General features: G+C 35.3%; 1 protein-coding gene across 1 annotated transcript in view; it reads left to right on the top strand.

The window, feature by feature from the left end:
• Positions 1 to 20813, top strand: part of NPEPPS (aminopeptidase puromycin sensitive) — an 87965-nt gene that overhangs the window by 43793 nt on the left and 23359 nt on the right. Inside the window, exons 3-12 of the mRNA XM_044746082.2 lie at positions 594 to 671; positions 8823 to 8944; positions 12812 to 12919; positions 14173 to 14373; positions 14819 to 14915; positions 15028 to 15061; positions 15924 to 16038; positions 18193 to 18357; positions 19205 to 19309; positions 19725 to 19785. Coding sequence (XP_044602017.1) covers positions 594 to 671; positions 8823 to 8944; positions 12812 to 12919; positions 14173 to 14373; positions 14819 to 14915; positions 15028 to 15061; positions 15924 to 16038; positions 18193 to 18357; positions 19205 to 19309; positions 19725 to 19785 — 1086 coding nt within the window. The remainder of the gene's footprint in view (positions 1 to 593; positions 672 to 8822; positions 8945 to 12811; positions 12920 to 14172; positions 14374 to 14818; positions 14916 to 15027; positions 15062 to 15923; positions 16039 to 18192; positions 18358 to 19204; positions 19310 to 19724; positions 19786 to 20813) is intronic.

The raw sequence follows: 20813 nt of genomic DNA, 5'->3' as shown, positions 1-20813 counted from the left end.
TGGTAGAGAGGAAGTCAAAGCCTTAATTTAATCCACACACCTGTTTTCACCTTCTTTATTTCCATAAAATGTAACAACAAAGAATTTTACTGGAAATAAATTGGATTTAGATCTTAGTTGGAATTTTTACCTATCTTTGGGTGGGAACAGAACTTTCACTGATATATCTTTAACACTGAAATCTTGGCCTTTTGCTCAGTCTTTCAGATGTTCATGAGGAAGACTGCAACATAGAAAGCTGTGTCATAGTCATACAAAGATGAAAATGAAGCAGGGCTGGTAATCTGGTAGAAAACCTTTTCACATTTACAGTCGCCCTATTTCCCTTATGTCATAAAAATTTTGTGAATTAATAATATAGGATGCATAATTGGGGTTTTTTTTTGTTTGCGTAATTGTTTTTAAGGAACTTATTTAACTTAGATCATATAGCCTAAAGCGACACTTTTGTTAATAGGAACTTAATGTATTAAATTAAGAATATTTAGTTTTAGTAGAAATTTTGCTCTTAAAGATGTTAATTGCTGCAGTCTGAGTTTGGTTATATCAGTCCAGTCAGATTTGTGAAGTAATGTTTTTTTTTTCCATTCCAGAAATACATGCTACAGGATTTAACTATCAGAATGAAGATGAGAAAGTCACCTTGTCTTTTCCTAGTATTCTCCAAACAGGTGAGACATGGGGCTTTTGTAAAATTCCATGATGAGTACTGACATCTTACTTGTTCCAAAGAAATTTATTGTATGCCATTTTTTTCCCCTCATTGTTTTAAGCAGATTAAGCATTAAGACAAGCTTTTGAAAGAGTCAGGTTCATTGTAACTTTTGGCCACCAGGAAAAAAAAATAAAAAAAAAACCAGACCAAAAACTAATGATCATTCTACCTTAGAACATAATGCATTTTTTTCATCTTTTCAGTTTCAGCTTTTAAAAAATACATTTATCTAGCTCCTCCTTCTACTAATTGAATCCACATCTCTGAGATGAATGTCCCAAGATGATTTTGATGTACAACCAGAGACTAGATAGATATGCCAGTGAGGGTGTAGAAGGAAAGATTTGTTGATATGTTACTATTATTAGATATAAAAGCTCAAGGAAAATAGAAGACTTTCTGAACTCAGTGTCATGGAAGAAATTATATACAAATCAATTGGTAAAGCACTAAGGCTTTTATTAATGAGCAAATGCAAAGCAACAGGTAATTTGTGTGAAAGAAAATTCAAATAACTAATAAAAATGTGAAAAGATATTCAGCCTCCTAGTAATGAAAACTATCAAAATAATGCTTACTCATACATCGATTTTTGCCTGTCGTGTAAGCTGAAGTTAAAAAAAGATTCTCCATGATGTGACTGCCCTGATGTTTATTACCGATGGGAGTGTAAATCCATATAATTTATTTGGAAAGCAGTCTGGCATTATGTATCAAGAGCCTGAACATGTTCACATCTCTTCACCCAGCAATTCTGGTAATAGGAATATATCCTAAAGAAAAATCCTAACTATAGGAAATGCTTTATGCCTAGAAATGTCTAATGAGACATTACTTAAGGTAGTAAAAATTAGAATTAATATATTTGTCCAACACTAAGGGAATAATTAAGCCAATTGTGGCATATCTGTATGCTTAAATATATATAGCAATTAAAAGTGAGGTTTGTGAATTCTTATAACACAGTAGGTGCTTATTATAGAGTAAAATTGAAAAGCAGAATATAAAATTACGTATACAAGGTGATGAATCATATCTCTAAAATGGTACAAATAATGACATATCTGGGTGTTGATGTAGTTGATGATTTTTATTCTTATTTCTGTCTTTCTCTTGTTTCCATAGTTTTTATACTGAGAATATATTGCCTTACTGTAAAAGTATTTTTAGAAAAATTTTAAATTGGAGAAGTTTGTCTTTTATTTCAGTGCTCTTAGAGACCTTTCGTTTTGCCTTTTTCTAATCAGGATTTTTTACATGTAACTTATAAAAATAAACATTTTGCCATGAACATGTATTAAAAAATACTGAAGAATATAACATGAAAATTGTTTCCTCTCTCTGACTTCTTCTACTTCCATTGTCTGGTAAATTCTTGCAGAAATATTCTGTGTGTAAGTGTATGTGTACATTTTAACCCACAAATAGAATCACAAATCTCAGTGATTTGCAACCAATATTTCTTGTTTACATATGGCCTGAGGACTGCTAACCATCTGCAGCCATATTGCCAACTGTACTGAGCTCTACTCAGCTCCCAAGTCTTCTCATTCCAGGACCTGCAGTGAGCAGCTACTATCTGCAGCATGCTTCTCTCCTAGGGCAGGGGGCAGAAGCTCGGGGATGGGGACAGAGCCAAACCATAGACAGATTTAAAGCTTCTGCATGGATGGTGGTGTACTTGATGTTCGCTCATATTTCTTTGGCTGAAGCAAGTAGCATGGACAAACCGAAAGTCACCGGAGCAACAGTTACCAGACATTTGATAAAACTTCTAATGTGAAAGAGCAAAAAGCAAAATAATAAGTATAATAGAAATATAGGAACTTGTAAGAAGCAAAGACGAATGAAAAGAAAGTCTCAAAGACACTGAAATGAATTAATATCCTTAGAGATATTGTTAATATTATATTCATTAAGCAAGAACAACACAGAATACCATCAAACAGAAAGAATTAGAGAAAGAAAACTTTTGGAAAGCGTAATACAATAGAAATTAAAAACCCAATAGAAGTTTTTGAAGATGAAATAGAGGAATTTTCCGAATAGTAGGAAGATTTGAGGACCAGTCTACTAGACAGAGGCAACATCCATCTAGTAAAAGAGAGAGAAAATGGAAGAGGAAATTGTTAAAGACACAGAACAAGAAAATTTCTCTGAACTGATGGGCTAGGAGCCTTTAGTTTGAAAAGGTACACCATTGAGAGGGACTAATTCAATAAATGTAAAAAGTCCCATACCAAAGCAAATTTTAGAACTTTTGGGGATAAAGTGAAGCTTTCAAATACCTTCTATCTGAGGTGAGGGAGTTGGGAGGAAGGTAGGAAGGCTAGCAGATTACCTTCAAAGTTCAGGGATCAGAATAGCAGACTTGTCGCTAGGAGCAATGGAAACTAGACTCGAACGAAGCCCTTCCTGCAAAATCGTGAGTGAATCTGACTTTCAACCTAGAATACCATGGTTACCCAAACTGAATTTAAGGAGAGCAAAATAAAGATATTTTCAGATTTGCAAGGTCATAGAAAACTTAATGCTTTGTAAAAGATGTAGGAGTGGGAGATGTAGTTTAGCTGAACTTTACTTTCTATAGTAAAAAGAAAATAATATGTAAAATTGAAAAATGGAGGCATAGCTATATAAGCAACATATTTAGAATCACAGAGTTGCTACTAGGGGCAGTATTAGGGGTACGGTAGCATTGGGCAGGGGCCTGCAGCTTATACATGTAAGCCTGTAGTACTGTCTAAATTTTAAACTATGAGCTATTACTTTGATAGAGATAAAATAAAAGTTAAAATCTATATCATCACAGCTTACATTCTGTGTTCATACTGTGTAAGGATTAAAGTCAGTAGCAAAAGATAAAAAAAATCCCTTCTCATATATTAGGAAAAATTATACCTCTGAAAATTCCCAAGTTAAAAAAGACTTGTTACAGAAATTAGAAAGTATTTAGAACTGAATAATGAAATTACTACATATCAAAACATGTGGGATGCAGGTAAAACATTGTTCAGAGAGGATATTTAGTTAAGAAGAAAGACTGAAAATTACTTAAGCATCAAGATAAAGTTAGACAAAAAGAACAGGTAACTTGAAGAAAATAGAAGAGAGAAATAAAGATTTAAAAGCAGAAATTAATGAAATAAAAAATGAAGAAGAGAGGAGCAAAAAATATTTTAAAACTGGTTTTTTAAAAATAGTCCAAGAAGATACATAAACCTAACATGTATAGAAAAAAAAGATAGCATAGATTCAATTGTTGTTCTGCATTAGGAAATATATCATATATTAAATTTAAAAAATATATAATTTATTAAATAAAAAATTATCAAAAGAAGCCAGAATGTATTTGTTAGAATTCACCAGGTAAAAATAGACAGAAACTCCTGGAAGATGTGTGTGTTATATGTATACATGTATATATGTTTGTGTGTATGTATAGTACACATATGTGTCTACTGAGTACTTAATCTGTGCCAGGTACTGTTTTATGTGCATCACAAATACTAATTTATTTAATCCTTTTTGAGATAGATTCTATATAAGAATCTATCTATCTTAGATAGATTCTAACTAAGGCACAAAGATAGTTTAATTAACTTAAATAATTGCCCAAGGTCAACAGCTAATAAGTGGTAGAGCCTAGATTTGAACCCAAGTAGTTTAACTGTGAAGTCTGCACTTCTCTGACCACATTATGCTTTTAATATTTTTCTTTTTCTTTCTTTCTTTCTTTCGTCGTCGTCTTCTTTTTTTTTTTTTTTTTTTTTTTTGGTGAGGAAGATTGGCCCTGAGCTATCTATTGCAAATCTTCCTCTTTTTGCTTGAGGAAGATTGTTGCTGAGCTAACATCTGTGCCAGTCTTCCTCTATTTTATGTGGGATGCTGCCATAACCTGGCTTGAAGGAGCAGTGCTAGATCTGTGCCTGGGATCTGAACCTATGTAACCTGGGCAGCCAAAGTGGAGTGTGCAAACCTAACCACTACGTCATCAGGCTGGTCCCTTAATTTTTTTAATTAAATATTTTAAAAATATAATACATGGACATGGTTTGAATTCAAATGATATATAGTGAAAATTTGTTTGCCATTCTGTCCCTGTTTTCCTCTCTTGGCTCCACTCCTCCAAAGCAGCCAGTTTCCTGTGTATCCTTTCAAAACTATATCTTGCTTTAGTAAGCATTTATGTATATACATAATATTTTAAGAACACAGAAGTTAACATGCCATACATAATATTCTGTACCCTTCTTCTTTTCCCCTTATGTATATAAGAGGTCATTTATTATCAGTATATAAGAGTTGTATCATTCTTGATAAGGACTATTTACAGCAAACATGGTAAATTGTGAAGTCATTTCCTGATAAAAGCAGAAACAAGTCAGGGAAGGTTATGACCATTAGTATACTATAATTTGACAGAGTTTGGAGATTTTTAGCTGATATAACAATATAAGTAACTGATATAAATATTAGAATTTAAAAATCTTGCAGATACAACTATCGAATTATTACATATGTATAAATATCTGTTTGAAAATCATTGGCCTTCACATTTTCCCAAGATTCTCTGGGTCAAAGTTACCCAGTCATTCTTTGCTTTAAGAATGAAGTCCTTGGGGCCAACCCAGTGGCATAGTGGTTGGCTTCACATGCTCTGCTTTGGCATCCTGGGGTTCACGGGTTCTGGTCCTGGGTGAGGACCTACACACCACTCATCAAGCCATGCTGTGGGAGCATCCCACATACAAAAAGTAGAGGAAGATTGGCACAGATGTTAGCTCAGGGACAATCTTCCTCAAGCAAAAAGAGGAAGATTGGCAACAAATGTTTAGCTCAGGGCTAATCTTCCTCACCAAAAAAAAAAGAATGAAGTCCTTATTTTTTCAAGGTTTAATAGGTTGTACAAGTGGTCTATCTTCTGGTAATGGAGTAAATATTGAACAGTATGAGGAGGACGTTAGTAACCTTTGTGTTTAGCCTCATCAAACTTAACAGTCATGCCAACCATTGTCTGGCTAAGTAAAACATCATCTTTTCTGAAATTGGCACCATTCTAGAATAGTGGTTAAGTTACCATAATCTTTGTAAACCTAACAATCTCAGAATCAGTGGTTAAGGATCCTCTAAAGTGCCATTTATCTGGAGAAACACTGAAAGATATTAACATTTTGAAGAGTGAAAAATAGGATCATAAGAAATGGTGACAACAAAGGCAAAAACCTTTACTCTCTTTTTATATAAATTAATCTATCTTTAATTCTATAGCGTTTAGTAGGCTTACCAAATTTTTATTAAAGTATTTCAAGATCTACTTCAGGTTTTACAACACTTATACTCTCCTAAGCTTTAAGCAAATAAGGTTTCTGGTGGAAGTCCCAATTTTTCAGTTGTTTAATTTATAAATGAGTTTCTTGTATGTTTTAAAAGGTTTACCACCCGAAATAGATAAATATTGAGGAATATTTATATTTGGAATATATATAATTTGAGGAAGGAATGTAAAATATGTGTGCAAATTGGTATAAAATTAGACAAACTGGTGGTCAGTTCTTCAATATGGTGTAAATTTGATAAGTGAAATTTATCAAGAAGGCCTTTTTCCTCCTGTTCTAATGCCATAAAATTCTACTGTATTAATAGTAAATACTTAGCATCTTATAATGTGACACTAATTAAATTTATTCATTATTTTTTAAAACTTTAACTTCTATTTTGTTTGAATTTCAGGCAATAAGCCTTCCCGATACTTTGTGTTTTGTTTAGAAGTCCACTTTTGGGAAGTGATCGCTATCAATATCTTGTTATGGTTTGATGGCCTTGGAGATTTAAAACCGAGTAAAAGTGTTCGCAGCCTTTCTTATTTAGTTATGAGTTTTAAATCCACTTTTATTCCAAATAGGGAAAGTTGAAAGTAGATTTACCACGGAATATGAGTTACATGAAAGACATCCTAACAACTGACTTCGTGAACACAGACTGGCCAGCTCCATTTATGGAATTGTAACAGAAAGTTCCATCACATAGTTCTCTTTAAAGGAAGGGGGTTTTTATATCTATAATAGATTATATCTATTAGATATTTCTCCTAAACTTCATTAATGTGAATACATCTCCTTTTTAAAAAATCAGTGAATTCCTAAAGAAGACAGAAACTTTGTGTTATTCATAGTTCAATTCTTTAACATCCATCATCTAGAGGTCTTTCAGGTTCTTTTACTCTGTTCACATTTACTGCCCCAGTAATCTGTCTAATCTGTTTCTCTTTAAAAGAAAAAAAGTATTCACTGTCCCTTCAGACAGAATGTCTGATGTTTTAAAAACAGCAATCACTAACGTCTGTTCACTTGCGCTTCAGTTGTTGTTTTGTTTTTCCCAGCATGATTACTTTCAGAATGTGGCACTTTCTTTACTGAAATTTTCACTTGAAATTACTTTCAGAACCAGTTTGAGGCACAGAAGACACACTAAATGTTTTATGTAGAAACAGTTTACAGTTGATCATTCACTTATTCTGTAGACTTGGACTCTGCGTGACTTCTAGACCTTTCAAAAAAGAATATTCAGTTTTGGAAGGTGAAAATTTGACTTTGAGAACATTCAAAAGGATTTGTCAGAGAGAGAGAGTCAAGAGCATTTTGAACAGTGTTAATGTCATTGCTCTATAGCATTCCAAATGACAATTTAAAACAGGATAGAAAAGTTTTGATATGATTGGCTAATCACTTTATAGTCATACTATATATTTGATTTTTCAGACTCCCGTGCTCTAGATCCTCTTATAAATAGGCACTTTAAAAGGATCAATTACAAAGTCAACATTTTGGGGGTTCTTTTGGTGGCTTGATTTGTAAAATGTAGAATGGGATTATTTTGTCATGCATCTAAATTTAGTAGGTGACTACTAGATAATAATTATGATCTTTGTTAATGAAAGTATATATACTCACAAAAACTCCCATTTTGTTTAAATTGCTTTTGCTTTTTTTTCTTTGAGGAAGATTAGCCCTGAGCTAACTATTGCCAATCCTCCTCTTTTTGCTGAGGAAGACTGGCCCCGAGCTAACATCCATGCCCGTCTTCCTCTACTTTATACGTGGGACGCCTACCACAGCATGGCTTTTCCCATACGGTGCCATGTCCATACCCAGGATCCGAACTGGTGAACCCCGGGCCGCCAAGAAGCAGAACATGTGCACTTAACTGCTGCACCACCGGGCCGGCCCCTGATTTTGCTTTTATACAACAATAAAATATATATTCAGGTTGCATTTTTATTTGCATTTAATACTTATTGGTTAAATGTATTTCTTTAATATTATTGGATTTCAAATGATTGAGGTGACTGTAAGAGTTTGTTTTATGCCCTTTTGCTGATCAAATCCTTGGTCTTCCCTACAGTTTCTTACAAAAGTATGGAATCAGTGTTCCATTTGGACTGAATGGATAATGTCTTGTCTTAATGATAGAATAATTGGCATGAAGTCATCTAAAAGGATCAATTTACATAGCATAATTGGCAGAGAGCATGACTTTTGGATTGAACAGGCCTATGTTTTTATCTCATTCTTACTACTTACTAATTATGTGACCTTGGGCAATTTATTTAACTTTTCAGCTTCAGTTTCCTCATCTGAAAAAAAAATGGAAACAATACCTACTTCCAGGTTTATAATATTTTTTTTTCTCTGCTTTTATCTCCCCAAACCTTCCCAGTACACAGTTGTATATCCTAGTTGCATGTCCTTCTAGTTGTGGGATGATAAATATTTTTAAAGCACCATGCATAATAGCATGTCATAATTTAATAGTAAATATTTGTTTCCTTTCCTGTTTTTATCTTCATGTGTTGGTAATTTGAGACTAAGTTAACAAAGTTAATGAACTTTCTAAGCAGTCACCCTGAACATGCCTTTAGGGTTTACTTTAGGCTTAGTCTTTAATAAATACTGTGTTCTCTCCATTGCCAGGAGGATTATTTGAGAAAGGAAGGAACAATTTGAACATTGTAAATACCAACTGAATTAACGTCATAAGGATATATTTTGGATAACTTGTACTTAATATCTTCATAAAAATGGTTTTCATTTATCTTCAATCACAGGTACAGGAACCTTAAAGATAGATTTTGTTGGAGAGCTGAATGACAAAATGAAAGGTTTCTATAGAAGTAAATATACTACCCCTTCTGGAGAGGTGCGCTATGCTGCTGTCACACAGTTTGAGGTATGATATGCTTCTCTAAAATATTATGATCTTAAATTAGACGTTCTGACAAAGGTCTCTTCTATTATTTTTGACTATTTGAAGTTAGGTGCCTTTGGCCATAATTATACTCATGAATTTCAATATCTGAATTGCTTTTATACTGTGTATCTTTCTTTTCTCTCTCTCTCGTGTGCTTTTTTTTTTTTTTTTTTTTTTTTGGTGAGGAAGATTGGCCCTTAGCTAACATCTGTGCCAATCTTCCTCTATTTTGTATGTGGGACGCTGCCACAGCATGGCTTGATGAATGGTGTGTAGGTCCATGCCCAGGATCTGAATGCAAACCCCAGGCCATGAAATGGAGTACTTGAACTTAACCACCACACCACCAGGCCTGCCCCCGTACCTTTCTTAATTAAAATTATCCTCTTAGTATTTGACACTTGTGGTTTTCCTACTAAATTCATAGTAATGCTGTTGTATAGCGTTCCTTTGCTCCTTTGACATGTCCTTTGTTTATCTTATTATATGTGCTTTCTTGGATTTATCAAGTATTTGCAAGTTATATAGCTTGTTTTGAATTTGTGAGTGGTACTTTTAAATGTGAAGTCTAATTAAATTTATTCCTGTAAATTTCAGTATAACAAAACAGTTGATCATGTTTATTTTTATGTTTCTGGCTGTATCTCTGTATTCTTTGTTTTTCATACCTAAAATTTTGGATCTACTTTACTACTAATTTATCTTACCTGGTATATCTTCTCTTTCAAGAATTTTATGTTGCTTTCTGTTTTAAAACAACATTTGCTGCAGCTGTTTTGGCTTAATTCTGTGTTTAAATCGTTCCAATGCTTATCTCTAGCCCTTTTGAGTACTTCATCCTTGACTGGTTGGCTGGAGTACATCTCCAAATAGTTTTTTTAAGGGAGTGTATATGGGTGATATACTTCCTGAGTCTTTTCATGTCTGAAAATCTTTCATTTGCCTTTATACATGACCAGTTTTACTGGTTTTGTAACAGATTTGTTGGTGAAAAACCAAGAAAAAAGAGCAGTCCCTGACATCTACAAGTTGTCCTAGCACTCACAGCTAGTCCGTGTTTTTCTCCTGTTGGACATAAACAATATCCTAGAACACTAACCTCAGACAGGGTTACTCTGAGACCATGATAGAGTGAGACAAAACAAGGGCACTTCATAGTTTCATCCAGGCACAGGCAAAAACAAGGGCTGTGCTGTGCACAAAATAACAAACTCCCTCTCGGTTAGAATGAGTGACGGCTGCTGCTTCACCAGTTACAGTTTTAGGCCTGCTCTCGTCTGCCCTTTCTATAAATAAGATTTATTGAGATACCTACTCATGGAATTGCTTCCACTTTCTGGCACCACCCAATTTAGAGCGAATCCCCTTTTCCTTGAATCCCCCCCTAAATCACCCAACCAAATCCCGAATCATATAATAGGTTCTTTCTTACACTCTTACTGAGAGGCCTCATGGTTCCCTTTGGTGTGAGTTCTCTCTTGCTCCAGTGAGTAGTAAACTTAGCTTGCTCACCTATGACAGTAGTCCAGTTAGCTTACAATCTTTCTTTCTCAAAGGTGTGTACATATTATTCCAAAGTCTTTCACATCTCATTTTGTCAAGGGGAGGAGTCAGATTAGAATGTTTCTTCTCCCTTTGTAGGGTAGCATGTTCTTTTGTTGTGCTTTGTTCTCTCCCTGGTTGCTTGTTAAATTATTTCTTTGTACCTAAAAATTAAAAATTTTCACCAGATGTTCACGTTTCATTAACTTTCACATAGTAATTGTTGAACCCTATTGATGTTTAGATTCAGATCTTTCTTCAGTGTAGCAAAATTTTCTTCTATTAGGGGGCCAGCCCCGTGGCCAGGTGGTTAAGTTCGTGCGCTCTGCTTTGGCGGCCCAGGGTCTCGCCAGTTTGAATCCTGGGTGCGGACATGGCACCGCTCATCAGGCCATGCTGAGGTGGCACCCCACATACCACAAGTAGAAGGACCCACAACTAAGCATATACAACTGTGTACCAGGGGGCTTTGGGGAGAAAAAAGAAAAACTAAATAAATAAAATTTTTAAAAAAATTTTCTTCTATTGCATCTTCCTTGTGGTTTGTGCTCTGATGGCTTCTTCAGGAACATCAGTCAATAATCTCATCTGTGTTGTTCATTTAATTTCCTCTAGTGTAAATTCATTTCTCTACTGCTGCTGCTTCTAATTTAAATTTTTCTGTGCTACTATTTCTTTCCTTACACTCTTACTTTTCAGATGTCTTTTGTTCTCCTTTTTTTTTTTTTTTTTTTAAAGATTGGCACCTAAGCTTAACAACTGTTGCCAGTCTTTTTTTTTTTTTTTTTTATTCTTCCCAAAGCCCCCTGGTACATAGTTGTATATTCTAGTTGTGAGTGCCTCTGGTTGTGCTATGTGGGACGCCACCTCAGCACGACCTGATGAGTGGTGCCATGTCTGTGCCCAGGATCTGAACCAGCAAAACCCCGGGCCACCGAAGTGGAGCATGTGAACTCAACCACTCGGCCACGGGGCCAGCTCCTTATTTGTTCTTTAATAGAATTTATTTAATTTCTTTGAGAGTGCAATCAGCCATCTAACGTTTTTCCTTGGAGAAACCCTTTTTCAGAAGTATGTGCTTCCTCTGCCTCTGCATATTTTGTTACTTCCTTTCCTGATACAGAATCTCATCATTGGTTCTATTTTTTAATTTTGTTGTGTTTCTTTCCTTTTTTTTTTTTTAAAGATTTTATTTTTCCTTTTTCTCCCAAAGCCCCCCAGTACATAGTTGTGTAATTTTAGTTGTGGGTCCTTCTAGTTGTGGCATGTGGGATGCCACCTCAGCGTGGCTTGATGGGCAGTGCCATGTCCGCACCCAGGATTTGAACTGGTGAAACCCTGGACTGCTGAAGGAGAGCACCCGAACTTAACCACTCGGCCTCGGGGCTGGCCCCAAGTTTCTTTCTTTTGTAACTGATATTCTAATGAACCATTAATTTATTTTGCTTTAACAGGTTTTCTCTTTTTTTATTTTTATTATTTATTTATTTTATTTTATTTTTTTGAGGAAGATTAGCCCTGAACTAACTACTGCCAATCCTCCTCTTTTTTGCTGAGGAAGACTGGCCCTGAGCTAACATCTGTGCCCATCTTCCTGTACTTTATATGTGGGACGCCTACCACAGCATGGCTTTTGCCACGTGGTGCCATGTCCGCACCCGGGATCTGCACCGGCAAACCCCGGGCCGCTGAGGAGCAGAACGTGCGAACTTAACCGCTGTGCCACTGCGCCAGCCCCCTCTTTTTTTATTTTTAAAGATAGAATGAGGTCTCTTTAAGTAGGTCAAGCGGTGACAGTTTTTTGTGTAGTATATGGAAATGCCATTAAACAAATGACTTGTTTGGAATTGATAGAGCATTTGTCTTTATTCCTATTGCTACCATTCCAGATACAGAAAAAAACATATCAAATATTCTGAAAATATTTTCATTTTTATTTTTGAAAAAAAAGCCGGAGAGGCAACTTAACGTGTTTTCCCAGTGCTGAATCCTTACAGTGTACTGTTGACCTTCCTATGCTCTGTGTTACATTAACATTATTGCTGAAGCCATTTGCATTAAATCTGAAATGTTGAAGTGTTTTATTAAAAACAAAAATATAATTGTAAATTATTCTAAAACTATAAATTGTTAAGATCTGTAGCAGACCTAAGACAGCCCATAATACTTGTTGCCTGGCACTGAGTAGAAAGTAAATATTTGAACAAGTGACTGAATGAATGATAGAAAGAAATGGCAGTTACTTCATGAAATAGTCTGTTAGGTTAATTCAGTGTTATTTACATTTCATATTCTTTTCTTAAGGCTACTGATGCCCGGAGGGCTTTTCCTTGCTGGGATGAGCCTGCCATCAAAGCAACTTTTGATATCTCATTAATTGTTCCTAAAGACAGAGTAGCTTTATCAAACATGGTATGTATGTGTTTGTGAGTATATTTATATTTTGAGTAAGATTTGAGCATATTTAGTTTGCCGATTAGATGGGATGGCATGAAACCACCTAGTGGTACAGTGCTTGGTACATAATAGGAACACAACTATTAGTTTTCTTTGTTTCCAATAAGCCCTCTTTTTCTTAATTGCCTTATTTGGGGAGTTCCCCCCCATGGGAGAAATTCCTTATAAACTATATTAATTAGATTATCTACTTATTTTAATTTGGAAACCTAAATAAGCAATGAGTTAGTAAATTTCCCTGAAAGAAATAAATCTGACTTTCTTATTAAATGCCAAAAGATATAGCCATGTGATGAAGTGTATTTAGGTTTTTGGCTGATTGTATTCTTGGAATATGCCCTCTTCGCTGATGTCGTTGATCTCATTCATAAACAGAATAATCATTCACCACTTGAAGTGTGTGGTCTAGGACTGCCTTAAGACGTAGAGGAGCCTGTAGCCTATAATATGACTCTGGGGAACTTGAAAAAGCCTACTGCACCTGAAAATAACTGGATTTTGCCTCTTTTATTGGTGGAGAGAATTCTGTAGATAGAATGCCATTCTCTTCTCAGATATTCTTAGAGAGGAAGCTAATATATTAAACTGAAATATTCATTTACAGTTTAGTGTGAATGAATTTATCAGGTCAGTTCTTGAATAAGTCTTCCTTGGAAGAAAGAATTGAGAGAACTGGAGGAAACAGACCCTGAATAGGAAAAAGGGGGAGAACACCAAAGGGAAATTTGGGATTCCAAAGGTAAAGTGGAGATTTCATCACAAATTTGCTCAGAGCCAGCCTTGGTACAGAAAATGCTCTAAATCTAGAAATCTGTACCCTTTGAAAGGTCAGATTCCACAATTACATTTTATTTTTATTAATAATTGTCTCTTATCCTTATTTCACTTGAAAAGTATTGAAGTCTCCTTAAAACATCCCAGTACCTGGCATATTAAGTATTCAAGAAAAGTTGCTTCTTTCCTCTCACAAATCCTTCATAGTTTTAACACTTTAGCTCTAACTTCTCAGTGTGAATGCTTTATCAGATCACTTTCCTTCTTAATGGGAAAGATCTTGAGCACATAAAAGCACTGCTTGAACTGGGAGAGAGAGGTAAGCAGTGCTGGAAAGGGGGAAGGAGAGATAACAAAGCCTGCAGTTTTTGAGTGTGTTTGCTCTAAGCTATTTAATTGTTTAAATTTTCCTTTCTTTCTTTTTTTTTTTAAAGAATGTAATTGATCGGAAACCGTACCCTGATGATGAAAATGTAGTGGAAGTGAAGTTTGCCCGCACACCTGTCATGTCTACGTATCTGGTGGCGTTTGTCGTGGGTGAATATGACTTTGTAGAAACAAGGTCAAAAGATGGTGTGTGTGTCCGTGTTTACACCCCTGTTGGCAAAGCAGAGCAAGGAAAATTTGCGTTAGAGGTAAATGTACTTGAAGAGGATTGTTCCAACAGTCCATAACTCCAGGTTGGGGAATTTACATTTCTGATCAATTATTAGTACAATTATTTATAATTTAATCTGAAATTTGTTATGCTACTTTAGTTTTATTTTTAATAGAATGTTGAAACTACCAACCTTGGTGTTGTATTAACATTTTACAAGATAATGATTAGAGTGGAATTTATTTATCAAGATAGTGGGTGGGAAAATATGTAATTATATTTTTCATACCAAGATATAAATGGATTAGTTTGGCCAACATACGCAAAGCTTGGGGCTAAGGCAGTCTTTGGAGGTAGGACACCCTGGGGTTGGTTTCTAGTAACTTGAGATACTTTGGCTTGCAACAGGATTCCTTTGTGGATTTCTGTATGAATTACAATAAAGTATTTATCGGATGGTTCTTTTGTTTATACTTTTATAGGTTGCTGCTAAAACCCTGCCTTTTTATAAGGACTACTTCAATGTTCCTTATCCTCTACCTAAAATTGATCTCATTGCTATTGCAGACTTTGCAGCTGGTAAAGTAAATTTCATTTTATTGCTGAATTGTAATAACTTTTTTTGAATTTTGTGATTTTGAGGAAGAAATATGTATATATATCAATAAATGTTTATATTTATTTTATGAAGGTGCCATGGAGAACTGGGGCCTTGTTACTTATAGGTATGTTAATGATGCGTTACCCTGCCTTATCTTTTCAATCACTGATTTCATAGGAACTTCATTCCTAATCACAGTTGAGTAGCTTCTGCTTTATGATCTGCTGTAAATTTTCCTACCTCCCCCACTTCCGTGCACATTTCAAGAGTGCAGTTGAGTGCCCTCTGGTGCTGCTGTCTGAGAGTGTAAGATTCTAAAATGAGCATCTGGCATTAGTAACATTTTTAGATATATTTTTGGCTGAATTTCTCATTTCAGTGACTTCTCTTCCTCCCAGTAGTTTCATAGTTATTTATCCAGCTTGAAGAGCCTTCCCTGATTGAATATCTTCTAGCCAAGTTTTTCATGTCTGTCACCACAGTACAAACGTGGGTTGTATAATTTTTAAAGCAGGGTCTATAAACAGGTTTTTGCCTTCTACTTTCGATTGCCTTCCTCAGTGAGCTAAGTTTTGGACAGCCTGCTCTGTGTTCTTTTTGGACTGTAGAATGCATCTTACCCCTACTTGCCACTCCCCTTCCTTTAATGGAAAGATTGTCTTCTCTCTCTGGCTAGCACAATAATCTCTAATCCTTTAGACAAAGTCTTTCTAAAATTTCAGGCAGCTGTCCTATCAGCAAACTGATAATTCAACTCTGTCACCTCTTTGGTCTTGTGTGGTGTGGATTCTCTTGGAGTAGTCTTTGATCTTCCTGGAACTTGCTCTATCCTGTATACTTGGAGGAAATGTTTTCTTGACATCTCTAAAGCCTGACTTGACCATCTTATTTACTGTTTGAACCTCCCTCCCCTACTTGTGCATGCTTGCTTTTATTGCAATACTTTTATTGTTTAATTTTTTTTTTTTTTTTTTTTTTTAACGCAGGGAGACTGCATTGCTTATTGATCCAAAAAACTCCTGTTCTTCATCACGCCAGTGGGTTGCTCTGGTTGTGGGACATGAACTCGCCCATCAATGGTTTGGAAATCTTGTTACTATGGTATTTAATATTTTTAAGTGCTCAAATATATTTATCTTCTTCCTGCTGCACATTATTTTGGCTACATAGTATTTCAAGTTTGGCTGGAACATTGTGCCAAAAAAATAATTGAACAACAGAAAAACTTTGTTTAAAAGGTCCACTTTGAAAAGTGTTTATCAGAATCTCTGTGTGAGCATGTGGACAGTGTTTATTCAACAGAAAATACTTCCTTAGCTGTTCTAGAATTTGCCAGCAAATGGAGAAGTCATGATACTAATTTGGGTGAAAGAAAGAGATTCCTCTTAGGTAGAGAGATTCTGTGCAGTGAGATTCCAGGTTAACTTTAATTTCTTGAGTCATATTTCTTGTGTAGTTCACTAGCTGAAAAGTAACCTGATAACTAACAAACTGATCTTTGATTAGGTTGAAATGTTTTTAGGGGTCAGTTTTTTCATTGCCTAAAATGTTGTTGAAATTTGATAGAAATGAAAGCAAAGAAACTGCAGAATAACAGTAAAGTATGTTAAAATTTCCAATTGTCACGTTGAAATTCTTTTTTATTATAATGTTTGCAGTGAATGGTCTCTGTCCTTTAGTCTTGACTTTTCCCTCTTACTCTAAAAAAATACTGTCTATAGCAGCCAACTATGTGAGAGCTTGGGAGCACAGGGTTTGATAAGTGAACTAGTGAACCTCAGCAAAGAAAGAGCTGGAGATTCTGGAGCCAACCAAATTCTCTGATGGCATTTTAGGCTGCCAAAGAGCAGAGCCTGACTTGGATGTTAGTTGAGTCCACATGTCACAGAAATAAGCACGAAAGTAAGACATTTAGCAACTATTACATGTCTGAAAGAGTTTCTAAAGAAAGTTAGCCCTTGAAAGTAAACCCTTTCCTTTTTGCTTTGGATATTTAAAGTTTTACATAGAGGTGAAAAAAATTTTTTGAAATATAATTTTATGTGGAATTAAGTATGCGAGTACCTGTATTGGAATATGTACAGAAATGTTCTTTTCTCCTAATGAAGCAAGTTTGTTGCTACCAAACAATTTTTTTGCTCAGCTTTGTGTAGACGTTATTTTTTGTGATTTTATTTTGAAACTATCAGCAATAAACTTTAGTAGGGGAAATGTGTGCATTTTCATATTATTATTAAACAACTTTTAACTGGATTTGAGTAACTGTTCTAGTTATTAGATGTCAGTTGTTTCATCAATGAAATTCAAGGGTTTAGAGATAGGTGGGAGAATAACTGGCCTTGTACCAGCTCATCTTACTGGAGGCTACTAGTTAAATAAGTGCCCAGAGCACTTAGACAAATAGCCATTTATCACTTAATATTGAAAATATTTGACCTTTTCAGAATTTTAAAATACCTTTTTGTTTTTCACCATTGCATTAATCCTTAAGCATCTGTCTTGGATTCATATATTGCTTTCTTTTCGTAAGAGATTTAATCAACTTTAATGAAAATTAGATTGAAATCTCTTTCTAAAAAGTTGATTTTTTTTAAATCGACGTTATCTGTGACCCATTATAGTCTTTGTCCACTCCACTATTAATTCTGACTAACAGGTGAGAGTTTTATATTCCATAAATGCTTAAACACCATTCTTTACTGAACTACTTACTATGATGACATTTCTGTTAATTTCACATAGTCCTTATATAAGCAATACTGCTTTTCTTTTTATCTAGAAAGTTTAACTCGTCAATCAACAATGATTTTTCCCAGTCATTATGGAAACAGTTTCTAGTTTTCCTGTTTGGTCCTGGTAACTTTCTGGTTTTTCTAAGAGAAATCTTTATTAAACTAAATTTTATTTGACAATATACGCTCTTGTCTACATTTATTCACTCTCTTCCCCTTGTCTATATAAGGGCTTCCCCCACTTCTTCTTCCTTTTCTACCTTTGATAGTAAAATGTTACTTAGTAATGTTTTGAAATGTCCCTCAGGCATAGTGCTAATATCACCATTTGGCCTTTCTTGGCATCTCTTTTAGGCATCTCTTTTGTTCAGAGGTGTGAGTTATTTACTGAGTGTTTTAAATTGAATTTTAGTTCATTAAGTTGTAAATTTTAGAGTATAGTGGAGGGGACATGTGAGTTTTTCAAATTAGTGGCGTGACAAGCATTTTGTTTTCTTCACATATTTCTGTCTTTTGTGTTTAGGAATGGTGGACTCATCTTTGGTTAAACGAAGGCTTCGCGTCATGGATTGAGTACCTATGTGTAGATCACTGCTTCCCAGAGTATGATATCTGGACGCAGTTTGTTTCTGCTGATTACACCCGTGCCCAGGAGCTGGATGCCTTAGATAACAGCCATCCTATTGAAGTGAGCCACACTGTTCAACCATTGGCTTTTGCTCGCATTTTTAATGAAATAAGTAATTTGTTATAGAGATACTTAGGACTCTAAAAAGAAAAGAAAATTGCATGGGTGATGTCACTTGTTTTTATAGTTCATATTTACATTCTTGAAAGTCTAGCAAGACTGAGTTCTAGTTGTTTCTTTTTAAGTAGTCAGTATAAAAATTTGATTTTTGTAGAGGCAAGTGCCATGTACTCATAAGCATTCGCTAAATATATTTTTATTGAATAGTGTGGGAGAACCATACATGTTGGGTAATATGCATAGGGGAACATTGTGATTCCATTATTGTTTCAAAGAAAATTCTGAACATACTCTTTTATTATTGTCATTGTCTGTTTTTGTATATACTTTAATTCTCTTGACTTAGCCTATCCTTATTTAAGCTGGTTTATATGTATAAATTTTGTCTCCAAAGAACTAGGCTTATAGTCTACTTTGACATATTTAACCAGAGTCCTATATAATTGTAAGCCGTTAGAATTCATGCAAGAAACCAAATGTTTCTCATGTCTCCCTTTCTCCCTCCACCCCCACCCCCATAAACTGATCAGTAGTAATTTGCCTTCCAGCAAAGGAGAGCCAAGACTGAAACCCAGGCCCTAAGAGATGATGAGGATAATGTTTTATATTCCACTTGATTAGTATTAGTTACTACACTCTTTGTAAAGATCATCATTATACATTATGAGTGATCTAAAGGCAGAAAAGAACTTTATGAGTTAGAAGGGTTTTCCTAGAAAACTTTTTATGTAATTCAGTATTGTGGCTGTCTGCTTCTGTCATAACCCTGAATCACACTGTCTGCCAGGTCAGTGTGGGCCATCCTTCTGAAGTTGATGAGATATTTGATGCTATATCATATAGCAAAGGTGCATCCGTCATCCGAATGCTACATGACTACATTGGGGATAAGGTAAAAAAGCAGTTTAAAAAGTTTTCCATTCTTTTATGGTAAATCATAAAGTTTTGCATGGAAAATTGTTTGGTTTTATTTAGATTAAATTCCTAAGCAATTTTTCTAGAATCTAGAAGGATAGTACCCTGCTCTGGCTTGTCTTTATTTCTTTTTAAATTGACTATTGTGGTGTCTTAGATGAATAATGTGCAAAATATGTTTGGAGGTGGGTGGGAAGCTGGTATAAAACTTAAAAAGCAGAAGTAGAGGGCAAAAACTATGCATTCTTAAATAAAAGTCAGTGGCCATTAGAGGGATTTTTTTTTTAGTAAATCTGACACTCAAGTAATTTGAGTAAATTATTTGAGTACTAATATGCAAATAATAAGTTCTGAGGTTTGACTCTTGGATTTTAAAAATTGTGTTTTCTCAGGACTTTAAGAAAGGAATGAACATGTATTTAACGAAGTTCCAACAGAAGAATGCTGCCACAGGTAATCTTTAAGATTGAGATACAGGGGCCGGCCCAGTGGTGCAGCAGTTAAGTGCACATGTTCCACTTCGGCTGCCTGGGGTTTGCCGGTTTGGATCCTGGGTGTGGACATGGCAGTGCTTGGCAAGCCATGCTATGGTAGGCATCCCATATAGAAAGTAGAGGAAGATGGGCATCGATGTTAGCTCAGGGCCAGTCTTCCTCAGCAAAAAGAGGAGGATTGGTAGCAGTTAGCTTGGGGCTAATCTTCCTCAAAACAAAAAAAAAAAAGATTGACATAGAAATGGAGAGATGGCACTTTATCCAGAATGGGACATTTAATTTTTTCCTAAATGCTTAACTTTTCATGTGATGGATAGGAAATAAAGTTGACTTAGTTGAAGCCACATGTTAAGTCATGAATCAACATGAGTCGGGATCCATTATCCTTTTGGTCATCCTCTAGTAGTCTGCTTTCCATAGCTCGGTGTTTTGCCACTTTAAAGAGTCTGAGAACTTCTGTTTACCTTACCAGAGCTTGTTCTTTTTGGTGATTTGTTGGTTTTGTTGCCCTAAATTGACCATTAGCCATTAAAATAGTTACAAATTAACCATTTTTAGGAGTGAACTTATGGAACTAGAGTTTCAGTGAAGTGAAGTCTTAAGATTTTCAGATGATCTGTAATTTATTGGCTATCAGAGTCAAGAGGAAGAATAAAGGGGGCCAGCCCTGTGGCTGAGTGGTTAAAGTTCCCGGCGCTTCTCTTTGGCAGCTTGAGTTTGGGTTCAGATCCCAGGTGCAGACGTACTCCAGTCATCAGCCATGCTGTGGAGGTGTCCCACATACAAAGTAGAGGAAGATTGGTGCAGATGTTAGCTCAGAGCCATTTTTCCTTAGGCAAAAAAAGAGGAGGATTGGCAATGGATGTTAGCTCAGGGGGACTCTTCCTCACAAAAAAAAATTAATTAATTTTTTAAGAAAGGAAAAATAAAGGTATAGGAGTTGATTAAATGTGAAAAAGAGCAAGAGCCAAGAGTTTTGAGTTCTTC

Source organism: Equus asinus, chromosome 13 (genome assembly GCF_041296235.1).
Source record: "Equus asinus isolate D_3611 breed Donkey chromosome 13, EquAss-T2T_v2, whole genome shotgun sequence".
Taxonomy (NCBI): domain Eukaryota; kingdom Metazoa; phylum Chordata; class Mammalia; order Perissodactyla; family Equidae; genus Equus; species Equus asinus.
The sequence above is the reverse complement of the archived record's forward strand: the minus strand, read 5'-3'. Positions and strand labels throughout refer to the sequence as shown.